At 41.2% G+C, this 20,804-nt stretch overlaps 1 protein-coding gene across 1 annotated transcript in view; it reads right to left on the reverse strand.

Annotated features, from left to right (window-relative positions):
- SLIT1 (slit guidance ligand 1) overlaps positions 1-20,804 on the reverse strand; it is a 687,657-nt gene that overhangs the window by 581,767 nt on the left and 85,086 nt on the right. Inside the window, exon 2 of the mRNA XM_069239602.1 lies at positions 13,116-13,187. Within this exon, the coding sequence (XP_069095703.1) occupies positions 13,116-13,187 (72 nt within the window). The remainder of the gene's footprint in view (positions 1-13,115; positions 13,188-20,804) is intronic.

Raw genomic sequence — 20,804 nt, forward strand, 5'->3', positions numbered from 1 at the left:
GCTTTATGAAAATATGTGATCTGTATTGGAAGCATATTATATTGTATAACATTTAAAGAAATTCTGAGCACATGCCAGTCAAAGCCTGAAAGGGTTTATTAACTAAAGTAAAATGTATTATCTATGAGTGACAGATTCGGTCAACTAGGAACTTTCCCTGCAAACCTTAAATGAGGGAGATTCCTAAGGAAAGGCACAGCACAAATATATATATTATATCAGGCTTTGACTGGAATGTGCTCAGAATTTCTTTAAAACGAACTACATTATCGAAATCGACGAGTGAAGCAGCAGCGAGGGTGATTACTGCTAGCATCGTTCAAGCTCATAAGCACTAGTTACATATTTCATTATTGCGAATGTTATCTACTCAATGTACACACCTCTGAAGGGAAAGCTGGGTCAACCTTACCGGGTTTTGAACTCTTAACTTTCTTATGACTACATTAGCCAGAAGCAAGCATCCCAGCTTAACTATCTCTCCTCAACAAGACATGACAACCAGGACCAAGCAAAGAGTAGCAGGGATGCTCACCTACTCGCACCAAGTTGGGTCTTGCCAGTACTGAGCACAGATGACATAGCAAGAACAAGAACTTAAGCTTCCATCTTGAAGATCAGCATTGATTCACAGAAGTACATAATGCCAATGTGTTTGTATGAATGAAATTCAACAGGCGTTTTACAGGTGCCACTGTTTTGCTCAAGCTTCTCAGACGGATTATGAACTTGTTTTGAAGACACTACTTTTATGAAATGCACTAATTAATAAAGACAATTTTCAAAAATGCTAATGTTTAATCATATGTAGCTAAACGGAACACAAATCTTTCATAAAACATAGTCAAGTAGATCTAAAGCTAGGTAATGGAGAAGGTTACAAATATATGCTGCTGTGGTGCCCTTACCTATATCACTACCACACCCGCTTAAAGGCCTGATTATAAGTTCTCGTTCAAACAAGGTGGTATTTAGCTCACCTCATATATAACGATACCTCAACGTACATTATTTACTGGGTGGGAAAAAACAGAGCCTCATAGGTATTCTGGGAATAACGTGGAGATTTGGCATTTAATTTACCATAATTGGTATGGTACAGTAAACTCCATACACATTTCCCCTGTCACCATGTGGCCTGCCGAATTTACTGAAGGTTGGGGTATTCAAAGCACCAAATATTTATTGGGTGCAATACATAACCCGTACTTCAAACCTGTGTTTGAATTACACAGAGGTTCTTCGCCCAGTTTTTCACCTGTACTGTTTTACATTGAAAGGAACCACAATGACTGTGGATTCCTTTAGTGTACAGGAATGACCACTAGGCTGGCGGTCATCTCTAAATCTGGAGTGGGGTGGTCTGTCAAGGTGGCAGAGATAATGTCTCCCACCACCCTGATGGACAGCACTTCAGTTGCCAGATCTTAAATCAGGCACACAGTCTTTTAGGAACTGTAGCCTACGACTGTTAGTCAAAGGTGAGTGTGAATAGCATAACAGTTTCATTATCCTTGTCTCACTGGATTGCTAAAACTATCAGTGAAGAAGTAAAAATAAGAGGCACATGTGGGGGAAGTACAAAAAAGTTTCATATTGGGGAACACAACATGCCAGGTATTGGGTAAGTTTCGTAATGACGATAACTATCTTCTTATAACCAAAGTCTTACTTTTACATTGTTTGAAAACGCACTTTACAACTACATGTGCAGTAGTTGGTGTGTACTTTACTCGGATGCTGCTGTAATGTATGTCTTTTTGTTTTGTAAAAAATCCTCCATTTCTTTTGCCTAGTGCCTTCCTTTTTTCTTTATGTTACACTATTATTTTGCTTGATGTGTAGCACTTTAGACATATTTATTTAGGAGTTTTGCAGAGAGCTATAGATTTCGGTTTCCTTTCGCTTAATGGCACATCATTGGGTATCGTTGAATATGACAAAAGATTCTTGAGATTTGCATCATCACTTTGGAGTCGGCTTTCCTGAGGAGTGGAGAAATATCAGGTTACTGTTGAAGCTCAGTGGGAGGATTGCCCAAGTTGGGAGCAGTCTTTTTTGGGAGACCAGGTTGTATTTGATTCCCAAGAAAACTAGGTTAAGGCATCTTGGAAAGGAAGTTTATCTAGGCTCTTTTTAAAGGCAGAAAGGTGGGCGAAACCCTAGGGCGTTTGTTCCGGTTATTCCAGAGGTGAGATCTAGCATTTTGGCATTCCTGGTCCTACTCACTTTGGGTTTGCAGATGGGTTTGGAACAGCTGGACTATAGAATTCAGCCTAGGATGTGGCATTGATCCAGCTTTAACAACTATCCAGGACTTTTAGCATTGGAGCTTTGTGCATAGTGTGGAAGATGCTAAACGTATTCTGTTCTCAAAAGACAAATTAGAGTGTTCAGAGCAGAATGATCTGAGTTCCCTAGAGTTACAACCTGGTTCTGATCCTAGCACTAGTCAAACTTTACTTTGTTTACTATTTTTCACTTGTGGTGCGAGGTGCTAAGGCACAAGGAGATGCAGTCCTTCTTTTATTGTGCAAAGGTAAGGCACATGGTGGAACTGATAGTGGAAGCTATGCCCTAGAGTCCTCTCAAGGTACATCTTTCCAACGCAGAGTCCATCTCCAAAGTGATAAAAAGTTGTGAGTTGCTGCACATTCCTTCCCCATTCTCTGCTATTCTGCCAGTAAAGGTTCAAGGCTAACTACAAATTGAACACAGGCCAGCGACTCATTTCAGGGACACCATCAAACAGCTGGTAGATGTTAATTACCTTTGTTCATTAAGGCTCAGTGGCAGAATCCAAGCTGCCAACACAAGGTTCCAATTCACTGAGCCGCGTCGTGGCCCTCGGCAACAGCCTCTACAGGCACGCCGCAGATAACAAGTTTTCTGCTCAAGAAACTGTACCAAGGATGTATAATTATCAAGCAGGGGAAATACAGAAAGGGGTAAGTCCTACAAGACTATCATTAATGATAGCTTATGTCAAATAGAAGGTTCCTCATAGGAACTGCTCAGTTTGTGTGGCGGATGGGAAAAAAGTCCTTAAATCCATAAGATTAAAGGGGCTGAAGCTGAATAAACACAGCTGTCATCAAACCACAATTATGTTTTCTCCGGCAGTGCATTTGTGTTCAGCAGCAGAAACATATATACATATATATGATATGTACGAGTAGAATTAAGACTCTCAACCTGTAGATATAGAAGGACGCTATATTTTATATATATATTAGAATAGGGTGTTAGAAGTCACCAATAATTTGATCAGGTGATGGAAGTTGCTAAACAGTTATGAGTATTTTATTATATGAAATATATAGGACTAGATAGATATCTAAAATCTGGCAAAACAAAGCATTTTCAGAGACTAATTACAACAAATACAATAAAAAAACTAACCCGAGCCAATTCTATCTGTTTGCAGAGTCACGTTATTAAACAATAAAAAAACAATCAGAATCGTCTTTGTTGGCCATGCTAATCATAAATATTCATTGGTGCGTTAACTGATATATCAGTGAGTCGCACATTCATAAAAAAATATACTCTTTGTGCTATATGTTCAATTTAGTCCTGGGTTTTCTGGCCTGATTCAGATTGCATTGTGTGTGAGTAGTTGTCTTACTGAGACATGGGTGTGGCATACCCATGGAATTCCAGAAGACAAGGTTCCGCAGGATCAAAGCTTTGAGAATTGTAATGGTTTTTGGTGGAAAAGGTAATTTAGTGCTAATTCCTATTTTACTATCAATGTCTGTGTAACTTCTGCTTTCTTTGTGAAATTAGTGAAATTACAGCACTGAATCAACCAAGCTGTCCTTGGGTTTTACATGTAGCAGTGAGTCGTGTAGCTCCCTGAAAATCTATCAGCTAATCAACCGATTACGTTTTATTTCAGTTTCAGGCAAACAATAAAAACTCATCATAAAAGGCTGGAACATTTTGGCCACTAAAACAGATTTAAAGAATCTATTGTGTGAAATCCTGGTTCATGCATATGAAAATTAGAGACAACAAATACAACTTTTCACAACACCAGCTTAAACGAGCTCTCTAGATCAGGACACAATCTTTTGACAAATATTAAATATTCATGCTGAGAAGTCAGGGCAAGAGGCCCAAACGGAAGACACAGAGGCATGTGTTTCTGCAGAGAATCCTACAGGGTTAAGAAACTAGGGTAATACCCGTGTTAATAATCTTAGATTTCCAAGTCAAAGTAAATAGAACATTCAATTATTCGTATTACAAGGGCCAAAAAGATTTATGAATTGCTGGACTTGATTTTAATTCATTTTTCGGTTTCAAGCGAGCATGCAACTGGAACCAGTGGCTCCACCGATTACGTATCGTCTGCTCCTGGCTCTGACTAAGTTGAACCTGATGAAAGGGGTCATGTGGGTGATGTCACCAAGTGCGCGCGTGAACAGCAAAGGTGTAGCCTGCCTGGAGGGCAGGAGGCCATGGTCATTGTGCCAAGGCATGCAAATGAGGGATGAGATGTGAGAGACAGAGCACGGGCATTTTACATTAATTTATTATGTCGTTTAGTAGGCTGGACTGCCTTGCTTGGGTACTTCAGCTGGTCGACTAAGTTAAACTGCCTAAATGTGTTGGCTTCTGGCGCCTAGGATTAATTGGATCACTGGTGTCCAGCACCTTTTAAGGGCTGGGAATCACATACTGTGCAGTTCAGAGCTACTGAGCTCCCTGTGTTCACGTGGATAACATCCTTTCTTTGATTTGGATCTGATTAAAGGTATTCATCTGATACTTATGAGCACTGACATCTGGTTGTCAGGATGGGTCTTATGTGCCCCTGCTGCTGCAGCCCTTTCCCTGCCATGGGCAGGGTGCTTCCTCTCAGCCAGACTCTCTGCTGGGGTCCCTCTTTATATATGTGCCACGGTACAGCTTCTCTGCCAGCTTCAAAGCCTCCACATACACTGGGACTTGCTATTCACCACAGGCACGTTTTCTAGTCCCATCCCTCTCTGATCACCTATTAAATCATTCTCGATGATTTGGGACTTCCTGTATCTGATTTTGAAGATTACACAGATTACTAATGCTAAACCCCTTATACTCCTTCCGACCTTCACCACAAACCAGATCCCTTCTACCAGGGTGTACTTAGACTTTCTTCTACCCCTACTTGTCCAATAGTTGCAGATCCCTGTCCCTGCCTCCCAAACACTACTCTTCTGACCCAAGGCAGTCATCTGTTACTGCCAGCATGCGATCCACTTCCTGTTTACTGGTAGTCCTCTCCTGCCCACACACAACTCTTTCTGCTGGTTGTTTCTGCTATTGTGCCTTAAAGTGTAGACCTAGAATACATTTATGTGGCCACTTCAATTTTTTATAAACACATGACGTCCCAAATATGTGGGAGCATCACATAGGTCAGGTTTTTCACCCTGGAGGTTTTGAGTTCCCTTTCCTGAAGCCCTCAGAACACTTGTGATAGATCCTGTCTCCCTTTTCTTCACCACTCACAGCTTTACGTTTTTTATCTGCTGTCCAGATTACTTCAGTCATCGATAAGTCTTCAAGAACTTTTTATGAGATGCCTTAGTCATGATATGGATGAAACCTAGTCAAGTGTTCTAGGCAATTCAAAAACACAAGGGTTATACATTTTAAATATATATTAGTTAAACAGAGATGTCAAATATGAATTCACTGATTGATGAAAAAGTATGTTATGAGATCTTAGTAGTAGTAAAGAAATAATGAGCCAATTAAGAATCTATTGTCTTTTTTACTCACAAGTAATCTTGAGAATGTACTCTTATGATTATAAGAAAATGACAGCCCCCATCATCATGTACATTGTGCATCCCCTTGCCTACAGATTCCTCGCATCATGATGCTTCACCTCAGACCCATGGCACTAGAAGAAGCTTTCTTATATGGACATTATAACTAAGAAACACCCATTATGATCATCGATGATACCAACCACAATTTCAGACTCATTTATAATCTAGGCATGGTATTCCTTTGTCAATAAGATAGAAATGACTCACAAAGATATTCAAAAATCACATGCATCATTTGTCCTTTTTAGGTCTATTCGGTGTAACTTTGTTAACAAAGCTGGGATTCATTACTTTTACACCATGTCAAGAAAAAAAGGTCATCCTTGTCATGTCAGATGTCGACGGAGCTGGGGAGAAATATTCTTTTTTTAACAACTATCAGAGACCTTTTTCCTGAAGATGGTTTACTCACTTTACTTTGTCCACTCTTCAATAGCCCAGTCTCTCTCTGATGCCTGTGGAATATTTAAAGGTTTGGGAAAGATTGCTGGTTTCCTGGAAGGTTGTATGGAGCTGAGCCCTGGCTGCAAATTATGGTCACACATTGAAAATATCAGTGTGAGAGGTGTGTGTGTGAAAGTTGTTTGTGTGTGTGTGTGTGTGTGTGCATGCACACACGCCACACAAATGAGTTAATAGGTGCCTGGAATTAACTGAGACTGTTTTGTGTTTGGAGCAGCTATCCACTTGGGGTGGCAAAATCTATCTCCATTGAAGGAACACAATGGAAGCTAGGCAGGAGTAGGTAGCAGATTCATCCCCATAGTCAATTGTAGGGAGGTCATCTTTGTGCTGAGCATTCTCGATGGTAACTAGCACAGCTGGATGTCACACTCACAGATTCTCTCTGCACCCCTTACACCAGTTGTACACCATGGTGCTAAAATGTGGCATCCCACTCAGGGAGCGATTACTGAATGAGTTGGGTTGGCATCAGTGAGTATAACTTAGCCTCTAAGGTAATGGATGCTGTCTCAGTCGTGGGCTCCTATCTGGAGAGGGAAGGATGTCATCTGCACTCTCTCAAAGTACTAAGCCTTTGCTCTTTTGGAGGTTGGGTGTCCGGTGACCTCAAGGAAGGGCTGTCCCATGAGGACATCCACTGCTCGGGGAGTTTGAATCAAAATTCTGCTAAAATACTTTTGTGCTACCCTTATGCATGGAAGACCAAAAAATAGCACTTTGATGAAGTGACTCCTGGCTTGGAGTTTAACAGTGTTGCTTTATTTAAACACTCGTGCTCTCAATATTTTTCATGATCTTATGCATTTGATTAGTCGTTATTACCATATAATCAGTAGTCAATCATTCTCTTTTTTTCTCCAAGTCAAGGTTCTTACCGGCTCTCATACCTTGCTCCTTATTTAAGTCTTAAATTATTTTTATTTCCCATCTTCTTTTAGTAAAAAGTCAAACACTTGTGCATTTGCTAGGCTTCCTGTTGTTCCATGTCCTTCAGAATAGCCATCTCACTTCAATCTTTCTTTTCTGTGAAGTTTATTAGAAACTTTGTTCTGTCACAGAACAATTTCTACTTGAGTTATAATTATGGTTCCTCACTCCACTGAACTCTTTTCAGAAATTGAGTAACCTACACTTGTTTACTACACCAGATTTGCATGAATTTAATGTGGACATCTCTTTAGACCTAGCTGGACATTCTGTTTCCTTTATGTTGGTTTTAGCATCAATATATGCCACAGGAAGCAACTTCAAGGCAGCACCAACCCCTACTGCATATGTCCCTCCAGAGTCTTCCTTGTTTTTCTAAGAAATTGCCTTAATTTCTGTCTAACCATTGTCCTTAAGTGGTTAGCCCTTTCACTCATCCATCTGAGCAGTGGAGGCTCTCAGTGTTTCAGCCCAATATTAATCTTCTTCTCTGGGCCCTTCAGAGCACTCTTTATGATCTTATCCTTTGTTTGCTAACCTGTCCTTGCTCATGACACTGAGAATTCGTTATTAGGTGATCCTTATCATACCCAATAAATCTCAACCCAGCAGACTTGGATCTTAGTGCAATAAACAATACACCAGTTACCAGCTCATTGGTAATGTTGGTCTTTGAAACACAAGAAATGCTGTTTGACTCTCTAATAAAAACAGTGTATCAATATTATTATTATCCAGGAAGCCATCAACAGACTCAAATGATTTTCTTAGTGTATGCATAGTTACAAGAAATACATAATGCAGACGTCCAGTATGCCAGGTGGTTCTGTGGATAACATTGAGAGTTTTAATGCCAAAGAGACCTTTAGAAGGTGGTCACAAATGTGCCTTAAGTGATATGTTTTCAAAAATACAATGGCTGACATCATTCTTCAATATTCTAGATCAACAGTTTATGGATCCACACCAGAAGTCGCTCTATAGAAAAGTATTTAGACAGTTCACATACCCATGGATGCATACTCTTAACTATTCAACCAATGTTGCAGATCTTCACCTGTATTTAAACCTAGTGCAGAACAAGCTGTAAACAATAATTCCACATTACCTTTCCCGCTAACCTGATTGGTTGTTCAACTAAGTCATGGATTTGCATCTGTATAAACATTCATATGTATATAACCCTCCCCTCCTTTCCTTTTCTACCTTCCTATCCCCTTTCACTTCCCACAAACTACCACACAGGAATTCAACTCATAGGTTGCTTACTACCACAAAAAGAGGCACAGGAGGGAACATTTCCACTGTACTACCTAGATTTAAAACATAGGCTGTAAACTGCATCAATGACACATCTGATTCATCAGCATGGACTCACTAATCAAAAATATGCAAGCTTCAGTGAGAGAAAGTACTGTGATATGGCTGCTGGAGTGCATGCTTGGTGCTATATAAAATGTTTGAACTTAAAAAGTAAAAAAGGCAAAAGATATAAAGTTCAAAAGCAAAACACTGGAAGCCTGAAATTCCAGAATTATTAATATCAAATACTGGGAATGCAGGTTTGGGGATGCCTTAATACAGATTTTGAAAAAATGACATTTGTTACATATTGTATGAAAGCTTTTCAAAAACATTTTACATTTATTTCTGCCAACTGCATTCCATGGCTTGGCATTGCAGATGTGCCGTGATAGGAGCAGTAAATAGGCACTGAAGGCACAAATCACAAAAATAACAGCTCATTTTTAAAGATATTTTCGATATTAACAACTCGATATTAATGTCTGTCATAACAAGCAAATATAGAAAATAATTTACAGTCCAAAGCACATGTGTGAGTCCCAAAGTTTGTAAAAAGATCTATTTCTTCATTTGCCCTTTACACTGAATAGATGGCCAGATAAAGTGGCAGATTCTTTGCCTACCTCCTGTCCAAACTTTGGGACAGTCTTCCTTTAACGATACAGAAGGCTCCTACAGCGTCTATTTTTAAAAAAACACTTAAAGAACTTTCTTTTCCATTAATTCCTAATGATATTAAATTTCAGGTGCTTTTTTGAAGCAGCTGTGCGCTCAATAAAAGGCATCATCATTATTATTATTATTATTATTATTATTATTTTTATTATTATTATTATTAGTGTTATTATCATTATTATTATTATTATTATTATTATTATTATTATTATTATTATTATTATTATCTTACAATGATCCAAACTCCCTTGACTTGTAGTTTAACAGTTTCAGAATCTACATTTTAAAGTGATGGTCACACCACTGTTTTAAAATGAATGAAATATCGGGATATTCAACCGGTAAGAATGGACTGTTCTTATACTGAGACTGAAATATGGTTTTAATAGTTCTCGAAAGATGAAACTGGTCAGAAAGAAGTAAAGTGAGACCCTGAAAGGGGATCACACACTCGAAAAAAGTTATAAATATGCCTGTTCAGGACCTCTTCGTGGCTGCATCTTGTGGCCACTCGTGCTCTGGCCTTGCTCCCAGCCCCCGTCTCATGTTTATTCTGTGTAAGCAAGGTTGTAGAGGGTTATGGTAGTGCATAATTTGTCGCAAGCCATTAAATGTGGCAAACAGGTTGGCCATCTAGATTTAGGACAGTCACTAATGCTCAAGGTGTTTTTCTGATCCCCAGTACAGTGTAAAATAGTAAAAACGTCCTCCATAATGACAAAGGTGTGTTAGCTTAGGGCCCCCCTTTAGCTCCTGGTTAGCAAAGAGTTACCTAAACCTCTGTAGATCAGGTTCCATTGCTTCAGCTAAGGAGCCAATATGATGTTTTAGTAGTTTTTTCCTTCAGTTCTGTTCATCTCACTTTAGGTGATTTCTTCATAAAGAAAGGTGAAAAGTCATATCTTAATTAATCAGAATGCTTGCAGTAATCGGACACCTTTATGGCAAGTAGGGGAATACTTTGGAAAAGCCTCTGGTAATTGGTATATGACAGAATAACCATGCTGACAAGTCTGCTGCATGGGTGTGTGCAGAGTAACTCCGAACCCCTGGCTGTGAAAGAGTGGCTCTTTTTCTCCCAGTAGCATAGATATTGCAAAGAATCTTTGCATGCTTTCTAAACCAGCAACAATAGTTCAGCCTCTGAGCTGGTTAGCTTCAAGCTATTAACCGTGTTACAACTCTGCTGAAGCAATTTCTCCTTTCACCCTTTACAAAACTCATCAGTTTAATCTAGCCTTCAAGGCCCCTTTTAGGCATTTCCATTTTCTGTCATGGCGGTCTCATTGTTTTCATTCAATGAGCCGTGCTTTGGGACTTAAAATGGCACATAAATAAATAAGCTTTTTGCTTTGGGTTCCCTCCCATAAACTCTGTCAACACTGGACCATCTGGATCTCTGTTGTTTTGGCGAGTACTGAATGACAATTGCCAGCTGAGACAGAGGCTGCACAGTTCCCGTATGAAAGCAGTCAGATGTTACCATGGGATCCACGGCCAAACAGATCAGTAGACAGCAGAAGGAATGATGCACTTGTCTGCCTCAATGATGCACGTCTGCCTCAAGTTCTAGTGATTGCAACAGTCATGAATACTGCTTATGATGATAAACACTAGGTGTAACCTGCAATTGCACACTGCAGCACAACTTTTTAAAGCTTTGGTCCATCAGCTCCGGCACAAGTGCAAAGGCCCATGAAGGCTTATTAGTGCGAAAGCCCAGAATTGTTCAGCAGAGTTGCATTTGAGGTCAAACAGCAAAAACCCAACATGAACACTCTACACTACCAGAAAGTCAGCAGCCTGTTGCTTAGAATAGTCAATCCAATCTTCAATTTTCTCAGGAGTAAAGATTTATGTTTATTTATATGCATAGGTCACAGCTGCTAATAAATATAGGAAAATAGCAAACTATAAAACAAGATGTTATTGGACGAGGATGCCCTTGCCTTAATACGTCACGTTTATGTCACCAAGCTCGCAGGAGTGGGAAATTGGTATTATTGGCCAATGATTGAGTCAGAAATTACTACCGAAACTGCTCCAGAAAATCTTCAAGGAAACTAGCTGTAGGTTTAACATCAAAGAATGGCAATTTCTTTGAGAAGTAGGATACAGATCATTAAGAGCCGCAAACTTCAAAAGAATGTCCTTCTCATAAAGGTGGCTGGTTTATTATACACCTCATAGGCTGTATGAGACATGTCCATCTTCTCCAGAGCATCGCTTTAGATACAAGGCCAGTTACATGGGCTGCTGGGTTCAGACTTTTTTTGATGGCCCTAGCTTACAGAAATTCTGGGGTGAGGTTTTTCATGCAATCAGTCATTCTATTTAGATTATGATTACCCCGTCACCAATGTTAGTCTTGTTTGGGTCCTCACACAAGGTTCCTCACCTAAGGAAGTACCAGTAATATTTCATATCAATAGCTATTACGCGGACATGCTCACTGATCCTTCAGTGCTGGAAAACGGGGATGGTTCCAACATTTTTGCAATGGCACGATAACATGCCACGTACAAAAGCTTTCGAGGCGGTCTGTGCTAAGCAAGTGGGGGCTCTTGAGAGATTTGAGGCCACTGGGATCTCTTTTTCCCAGCTATAGTCCTACTGATGAATTGCACTGATGCGATTATTTTGAGGCAAAAACATTTCATTATGGTGAACGATAATTGGTCCAAAGTGCTGAAGCTACATGATTTCCTGGTATTATAAAGTTTTGCCATTTTATTGTTAATCTTGTTTAAATGCTTTTATTATAGAATGTACTTGTCTGAATTGGCATTGTGTCTTATTAAGCTCTCGATTTGCACTTTTTGCATGCTCGCACTTTATAGCACTATACTGCACTTTATTGGTTAGGATTACTACTGCTTAAGCTGTATTTCTGTGTTGCCAGACGTTAATGTTTACATTCCGTAACCTTGGATACACTTTACTTAGTATTGATATGCACTTTACATTCCTTTGCACTTTAATGTTAATGTTGGACTCATTTCTTAATCTGGCATCCATCCTGGTCACATATATATATTTTTTTTAAAGAGTTTTACATTTTGGCATAAATCTTTGGAGCAAAATCTACCAAACTTTAGGGATGGTCCCTGCTTCTCCAGAAAAAAACAGACCTCTATGGTCAGATTCACCTTTGAGCTAATTTGAAGATTTTCAGGGTACTGCCAACAGCTTCATAACAAATTTAATGCACTTGTGCAAATCCCAAAGACACATCAGGATCATTTAAAATGCATTTGATATTTCCAAGCTTGCTTCAGAGTACAAATAACTAAATTTGGTTGTCTGGTTCTCTGTTCTAAATTTGGTTAAGATGTGTGGCTTATCCTTAAGTAACTTCGGTTCTAGACAGTGGTGAAAGTAGCATTTTGCTGGTGTGTGTTTCTCTTGCTGCATGAAATTCCTCAAATTATGCAATTTCACTAAATTGATTAATTATGCAACAATGTTCACAGAAAAAATTTACAGCAACCAAATGAATGACAGAGCGCGAGCAGCTTTTGTTTGCAGTACTCCTGTTTTTTCACACTATTTTTTAGAGTGAATTGCACCCCTGCCTCCAAAGTGGACGCAAAAATGCATTTCCTGCTAAAATACAGCTGCAAATGCCAGCTTTGCATTTTGGAAATGTATACATAATTTTATGAACATTTTATGTAATTACACACAAGCTAATAGCACACTTTTGTACACCCCCAGTCCTAATACGTAGATGGAGATGGAACATATGGTGTAAACTAAAGGAAGACAACTTTGCAGTGAGAATATCCATTTATGCTTTACGGTTTATCTGATGTAATCTATAGGATTGCTTAATTATTCATACCTCATCAGTTTTCATATCTAGTAAAAATACCAGCACTGAGAAAAAAAACAAAGCACAAAAGGAGCACTTACAGAACTCGCATCTGCTTCAGTCCAGAAAAGTCATTCTTATTGATTCGTGTGATGTTGTTGCCGTTCAATTCCCTATAGATTTAAACAGAGGAAAGCTGCATTAAAATGGTGATATAAATTCATATACATCTTCACATCTTCGAGGCTCCAGAAACACAGTGTTCTTTGGTCAAGAGGTTGGTGTCTAATATGTAACATTCATTGAAGAGCAAGAGGATCACTTGCATTTATCTAATACATACAGGTCCAATAATGTTATTACATTCTGTAATCCCAAATGAAGAATTCATCAAAAGAACAACAAAGGTACTAGCTCACAATTCTCTTGCATAATGCTCTGTAGATGAACTCGCAGTTATTCTCTATCTTTATAATAGATGTTGACAGAGTTCTGATGTTTCCATTTGCGCTGTTTTTGCTTTGATCAAATTCCTAGCATGGAGACCATTAACAATATAGTCTTTCATCTGATTCACACTCATTTACGCCTTAATCCTATCAACCTTCCCTCTTTAAGAGACTTGTGATTGTGTCATAAAAAGTCATGGATATTGATTGAAAAAAGAGTGCAGATACGTGATAAGATATCTATGTCAAGGTTTAAGAAATGTGTATATAAAAAGAGAACACTTGGGTGCTCATTTTAATGACACTTTAAGAGACATCCATATGGAAGCATCTATTCCAATGCCACCCCAATGAAGCAAACTTAGTAAATTGGAAACTTTTAACAATAATATTTCCATACAAGCAACCTTCAGTTATTAGCTGTATGCTAATTAAAGAAAGATTCTCCAACCTGACCTTTTGTTTATCACTGAATCCTGGTAAAATGATGTTGCTTTGATCCTCATTAAAGATGAAGTCTTACCAAGTTTTGAAATGGTGGATTTCAAACACATGCTATACAGTGGCCATGGTCTTGTGGTAGTAAATAAAGACTCTCAAGCTGTCAATGTTGTGATGTATTGAAAATTGTTCATTCATATTGTTGTATCACCTCTTTGGGACTTCAAAATATGGTATGGAATCTCTCTTGATGGCAGCAATGACTACACAAATAAATAAAATAGCTATTGTTTGCAATCTCAATATTAGAGTCGAGGGTCTGGACCATGATGTGTCTGAAATACTTACACAAAACTTTGCCATTTTTTTATTTTAATGAATTGGTAGTCAGTCCAACTCATGGAAAGGGCTCAGCAGTTGATAATCAGTATTAGAGAGACTAAAGTTGGTTCAGGTTCTCTGTTCTAAGTCTTGATTGCCCACAGAGCAGAGTTCCATTGGTAAACAAGAAATATGTTAATGTTGAGCAGGTAAATTGAAGAATCTTGTAAATATCCGTCTAGACCAAGACGGTTATTTGAGGTAAGTGAAGACAACACCTCACTACTAATCATGTGCAAGAAAACACCAACAACAGACACAATAAATTGATGGTAGTTCCAGATGCACACAGGAGGTGGCATGGATTCAGAATGCATTATGATGTAATAACAATAGTGGTAAGTGCTACACAAGTGCTCAGTCCTTAACATAACATTGCACTAGTCTTTATAGGCCAAAATACAGTGAAATTGTTGATGCCACGTACGAAGACCATTGAATTTGGAATTCTTTAAAAGTACTTCCATAGGTGCAATTCTCACTCATCAGAATTTTTCTCATATGGCTGGCATTTCTCATTATACAGAATTTACACTGGTCTAGGCAGCAGTTAAACCAGCCAAACAATACAACAATATTGATTCTTAATAAAATGCCACCTTTAATGTACGTTTTCCAAATGGAAACCTTGAGCGAAACTCGATTGTAAGTTGTTATAGTCAGCTTTAGTTGATCTGACTTTAAGATCTGATATATTTATGTCTGTGACTTCCTATTATTACATATTGTCACTTTTAAAAGTACTTAGATGTGTACATCATAACCCCTGTTTGAGGATATGACTGGCCCATCGATGAGGTCTGAGTACAGGAGTCCTAGTAGAGCGGGGACATTACTCCCTCGTTGGATAAGAGGTGCCCAAAATTAAGAGTACAAGGAAATTACAATATTTCCTTTAAGTTAAACTGTAAAAAAAGAATCCATGGTCTATGTAAAAAAAATTAAACACTACATTTATTAAGACAATTTAAGAAAACAAAGATATATATTTTTCTTCAATTAATCAGTATGAAGGAAAATTCAGCAATACTGATCTCAAAATCAATCAAAAACACAAATATGCCATAAAATGGCAAAATGTCGGACACTTTCATCAGCAGTTCTATGTAAATGTTATATGTAATTCACTAATGATAATTTATTCGCCCTTACATCAAAGATGTGTCCCCAATGAGCATTATACTATGGACAAAGAAAATGTTGTGTTATCACGTCTTTACAAGGGAAAAATACCTGACTTCAGGGAATTGCTGCAAATGCAGGAGGCTGGAGTGGTCGCTTTCCTATACTAACACATACGCAGAGGCTAGTGCGTTGGGCCGGTTAGCAGCAAAGACTGATAAAGCCACGTACACAGAACAATAGACAATGTTAGATAAGGACCTTTAATAGGCTCATTAATCTCATGCAGCGCCCTACAATAGGAGCAAGATCGTAGAGGATGTCAGTTATTTGGACAAAATATTGAGTTTTAAATATTGAGTTACAAAAATATCCGGGAAAAATAACATGATTCACACATTTTGTGATGCAGAAATATCGTTGACCAGAATATAGATTTTTTTAGGTAAGTAATATCCTTGTAAAGAATATTGTTGTTAATATTATTTTCAATCAATTAGTTCTAAAAATATAGGCCCTCATAACGAGGCTGGTGGTCATGAGACCGTCAGCCTCGCCGTGGTGGTCCTTCCACCGCGAACACGGCGGTAAGAACCGCCACATCACGAGTTGTGGCGCTTGACAGACGCCAAGTCTTCACAATGCCGCCTGGTCCGCACGTGGGGGTTGCAAGCCGCGGCCGGCGGTTAGCACCTCTAACCCGACGACAGGCTTCAGCCTGCAGGCCAGATTACACAGCTGAAAACTGCCAGGCTTACTGTGGCGGTCACCCTGCCACAAAATCCCTGATAGTCACGCACCCAGTGACATGCACACATGTCCCCACAAATGCACACACACACCCTCCACCCGTCCACACAATCACAAACACACCTCCACCCCCACCCCTTCACGCACGCATGCATTCACATACACATCCTTCAGCATACGCATACATCCACACAGACACCCCCACTCACTCGCAACCATGCACTCAGACACCCCCACTCACTCGCATTCATCTACACAGACACCCCATACACATGCACATACACCCACACACACATTCACAATCACTTGCATACAAGCACGCATTCACCTCCCTCAACCCCCTCCCAGACATGAAAACCACTAAAGAAAGAATTGGAAATATTCACCATCCGGGAGAATGTCACCAGACCATTCGTCAAAATATATATTAGTAGCGAGAAGTAAGTAGGAATACTGAAAGCAATATAAAATGAAGATTGGGTACTCCATCTTAAATTGTACTATGAGAATTCCATCAGAGAGAACAGTGGAAACTGCAGCACAGTTCAAAAGATAAAATTGCACTTTAAAGGCCACAAATGCACTTATATCAGAGAAAATAGATTGGTTGTACAATCTGAAAACATGTTTGCGCTTTAATAAATAAGGAAGCAATTTGAATATTGCTCAAAAGAAAAAGTGCATTTAAAAAGCACTAAATGTGTTTTATAATTGAGATAATAAATTGGTTGATGCTGTATTCTAAATAATATTTTTTAATGACATCAAGCAGGGAAGATTCCTGCAATGCCTAAAATGCACTTTAAAATGAAATGACTCTGAAATGAGCATTGACCCAACCATCAGAAAAAGTTGGAAAAAGTGCAAACAGTGATAATATCATGTGGGATGTCTAATTGCCAACTCACTAGAGGGCCAAAATACACGGTGCCATTCTTCAAATGATGAAAGTAAGGCGTAAGAAGTTTCAAAGTGGAAAACATAATTGAGAGTACTTGCATATCAGAATAAATGGAATTGACAGATGCTGAACTCGGAAAGCATATTCGCATTTCATATGATTAGGAAGGTTCATGCATTGCAAAATGAAAATAAAAGAAAAGAAATGTACAGGTTCACAAATAATGGTGAAGTTGCCAATGGATCCTTAATTGAATTGTGAAGAACCTCTGGACTGCTCATTTTTCTCTTTTTTAACATTCACAGTATCAGCACCTCGCACTTTTTTTTATTGTTTTAGAGACAGTTGCTAATTTGCACATAAACACAAAAACACTTATACGTGTGCTCCGCCATGAAAAAGGACGAACTTCATATCCCACGGATAATTGGTGGAACAAACGTGATTAGCTGATGACATAAACCGGGACAAGAGACAAGAGAATTTCATACCTGTGATCAAGGTCTAGGGGGACTGAAACGCACCAGCATGTAACTAGCTCTAAATTTGTAACTATTCAGTAAAAGAAGCAGTGAAAAATGTCTTCAAGTGTGCATCACTTTCCTCACTATTCGAAGAAAGTTTGTGGCAAGATATATATATATATATATATATATATAAAAAAAAAAAATATATATATATAAGGGTCAGCTAAATAAAAAATAATATATTTACAGTACTCAAACCGGTGTTGGTACCTGTTTGTATGGGAAAACAGGACTGGCAGTATATATATGTCAGTGTACACATATATATGTTTTTTATAACAGTAAATTTCAAGAATTTCTTTTAAATATAATGTTAAATGTATATTTTTACTAATAGCGTTACATTATATAATTAAGCATATATATGCAGATATATGTGTGTATGTTTATAAAAGTATTTATTACTATATAGTATTCATTATTATATAAATGTATTTAATATATTACATATTTAATATCTACTATTTTAAATAATATGCATATATCAAATAATGGCCCTCATTCCAACCCTGGCGGTCTGGGTTAAAGCGGCGGCCAACCCGCCAACAGGCTGGCGGTCCAAAAAATGGAATTCCGACCCTGGCGGGAACCGCCAACACAGCCCACCACTTTAACACTCCGACTGCCGCGGCGGTCACCGCCAACAGACAGGCGGGAGACAATGTACCGCCCACACTATCACGACCCACCAATCCGCCACCTTTTCCGGGGCGGTTGCCCTGCCGATGAAAGCACGGCGGAAACAGACTTTTCTAACAGAAAACGCTCACCTCTACACACTCCACGAGGAATCTGGACAGCATGGAACCGGAACTACACATCCTCCCAGCCATTGTCTTCCTGCTCCTCTACCAGGAGCACGAACGCCGGCGCAGACGACAACGGTGAGTACTGCACCTACGACACAGGGGAGGGGGGAGGCAAAAAATTACGGGGACACACATACGCCACACACCCACCCCCACCCTCACCCACTACAACACACACATCAATGCAGAGCAACAAGTCAGAGTGACACCCCCCAAACCCCCCGGAAGAATGCAGAGACAAAATAAAATGATCATTAAAAATGAAGTATATTATAGCATAATTGAAGTTAAGTGAAATATGAAATATATAAATAAAATATATTACATCATGAACAATATATACATAGGTCAAAAGTCCGGCCCATATTGGCTATCATCCATTGTTCGTGGGCCAATGGGCCTAAACACATGGGCAAAGCCCACACACGAGACCCGATTCCATTGGAGAGAACACTGCAGGGGCATCAGATAGTAAAACTACAGGCACCTCAGGGGGAAGGGAAGGGGGGGCACCTCAGCCAGTTGAGTCCATGACGCCAGATCCACGAGGGGCCTCCATGCCCACTGTACCATCCTGGGGAGTGCAAAGCCACAGTCTCACAAGTCTCTACAGTGGGTGGGTTGCCCACTGTACCATCCTGGGGAGTGCAAAGCCACAGTCTCTCAAGTCTCTACAGTGGGTGGCTTGCCCACTGATCCATCCTGGGGAGTGCAAGGCCACAGTTCATCAAGTGGATTACAGACTCCACTGGTTCTGGAGGAGGCATGGTGCCCAGAGTGCTTCGTGAAGCCCTGGCCGACACAGATCTGGCCCTGCCAATGGGCCAGCGGTGCTTGAGATGAAGGGCCCAGCGGAGCGGTGCTTGAGATGAAGGGCCCAGCGGAGCGGTGCTTGACAGGAAGGGCCCAGCGGAGCGGTGCTTGACAGGAAGGGCCCAGCGGAGCGGTGCTTGAGATGAAGGGCCCAGCGGAGCGGTGCTTGACAGGAAGGGCCCAGCGTAGCGGTGCTTGACAGGAAGGGCTCAGCGGAGCGGTGCTTGACAGGAAGGGCCCAGCGGAGCGGTGCTTGAGAGGAAGGGCCCAGCGGAGCAGTGCTTGACAGGAAGGGCCCAGCGGAGCAGTGCTTGACAGGAAGGGCCCAGCGGAGCAGTTCAGAGACGGCGGTGCCCAGCGGAGCGGTGCTTGACAGGAAGGGCCCAGTGGAGCGGTGCTTGAGATGAAGGGCCCAGCGGAGCGGTGCTTGACAGGAAGGGCCCAGCAGAGCGGTGCTTGACAGGAAGGGCCCAGCGGAGCAGTTCAGAGACGGCGGTGCCCAGCGGAGCGGTGCTTGACAGGAAGGGCCCTGTTCAGCGGTGCTTGTCTTGAAGGGCCCTGTTCAGCGGTGCTTGTCACGGCGGGGCCCTGTTCAGCGGTGCTTGTCTTGAAGGGCCCAGTTCGGCGGTGCTTGTCACGGCGGGGCCCTGTTCAGCGGTGCTTGTCACGGCGGGCCCCAGTTCGGCGGTGCTTGTCACGGCGGGGCCCTGTTCAGCGGTGCTTGTCACGGCGGGGCCCTGTTCAGCGGTGCTTGACATGTGTTCCCAGGGAACCAGATCAGGCCAATATTTTCCGCTCAGTCGCCATCTGACCTTTCGCTTGCGGGGCCCTCCTGTGCTGGAGTCCTGGGCCCGTGGGTGTCCTCTTTCACACCCTAAATGGGGCTGGTGGGGCCCTCCTGGGCAGCTCGCCTGCTGCCGGACTTGTCCGCCCTGCTGCCCTTGCCCTCCTTCGCCGATTCTCTGGGGCCCTTGCTTCCCTTTGTGGATGTGCCAGGTGACGGTGCCAGGGTAGTGCCTTTGGGGGCTGCCGTCTCTGGCCTCCGGCCCTTCCCTTTTTTAGCTTTTTTCCCAGGGGGTGGGCTGGCTTTCCCCTTGCTGCTGGCCGATGTTGCTGCCCTAGAAGCTGGTGGACTCCAATAGCCCTGGACTATGGTCCTTGTAGGTGCAGGGCTTGTGGTGGCTGAGGTGCTGTTTGGACTCTTACGAGATGGAGGGGGTGGGTCAGGTGATGCAAAGAGGTTAATTTTGGAGAGGAAAAACTTTTTAGGAGCAGTGGGAAGGGTAGGTGCAGTGGGTATGGGAGTGGAGGAAGAGGATGTGGTGGTAGGAGAGTCAAGTGTGGTGTCTTTGGGTGCAGATGCTTGTGACGGAGGCTGTCGTGAGGTGGATGGCTGTTGGGTGGGTGGCTGCCGGCGTTTGTGTGGTTTGGAAGAGGGGGTGACAGACACACTGGGAGAGGACACAGGGGACGTGTAAATGGCAGTGGGGGTGGTGACTGCACGTGTGCGGAGTGTTCTGGTGGGTGTGCTGGTGATGGACGTACTGGCTGATGGTGGTGTGCATGCAGGTGTGAGTGGAGACGTCACAGGGAGGGA

This window comes from Pleurodeles waltl, chromosome 6 (genome assembly GCF_031143425.1).
Source record: "Pleurodeles waltl isolate 20211129_DDA chromosome 6, aPleWal1.hap1.20221129, whole genome shotgun sequence".
Taxonomy (NCBI): Eukaryota; Metazoa; Chordata; class Amphibia; order Caudata; family Salamandridae; genus Pleurodeles; species Pleurodeles waltl.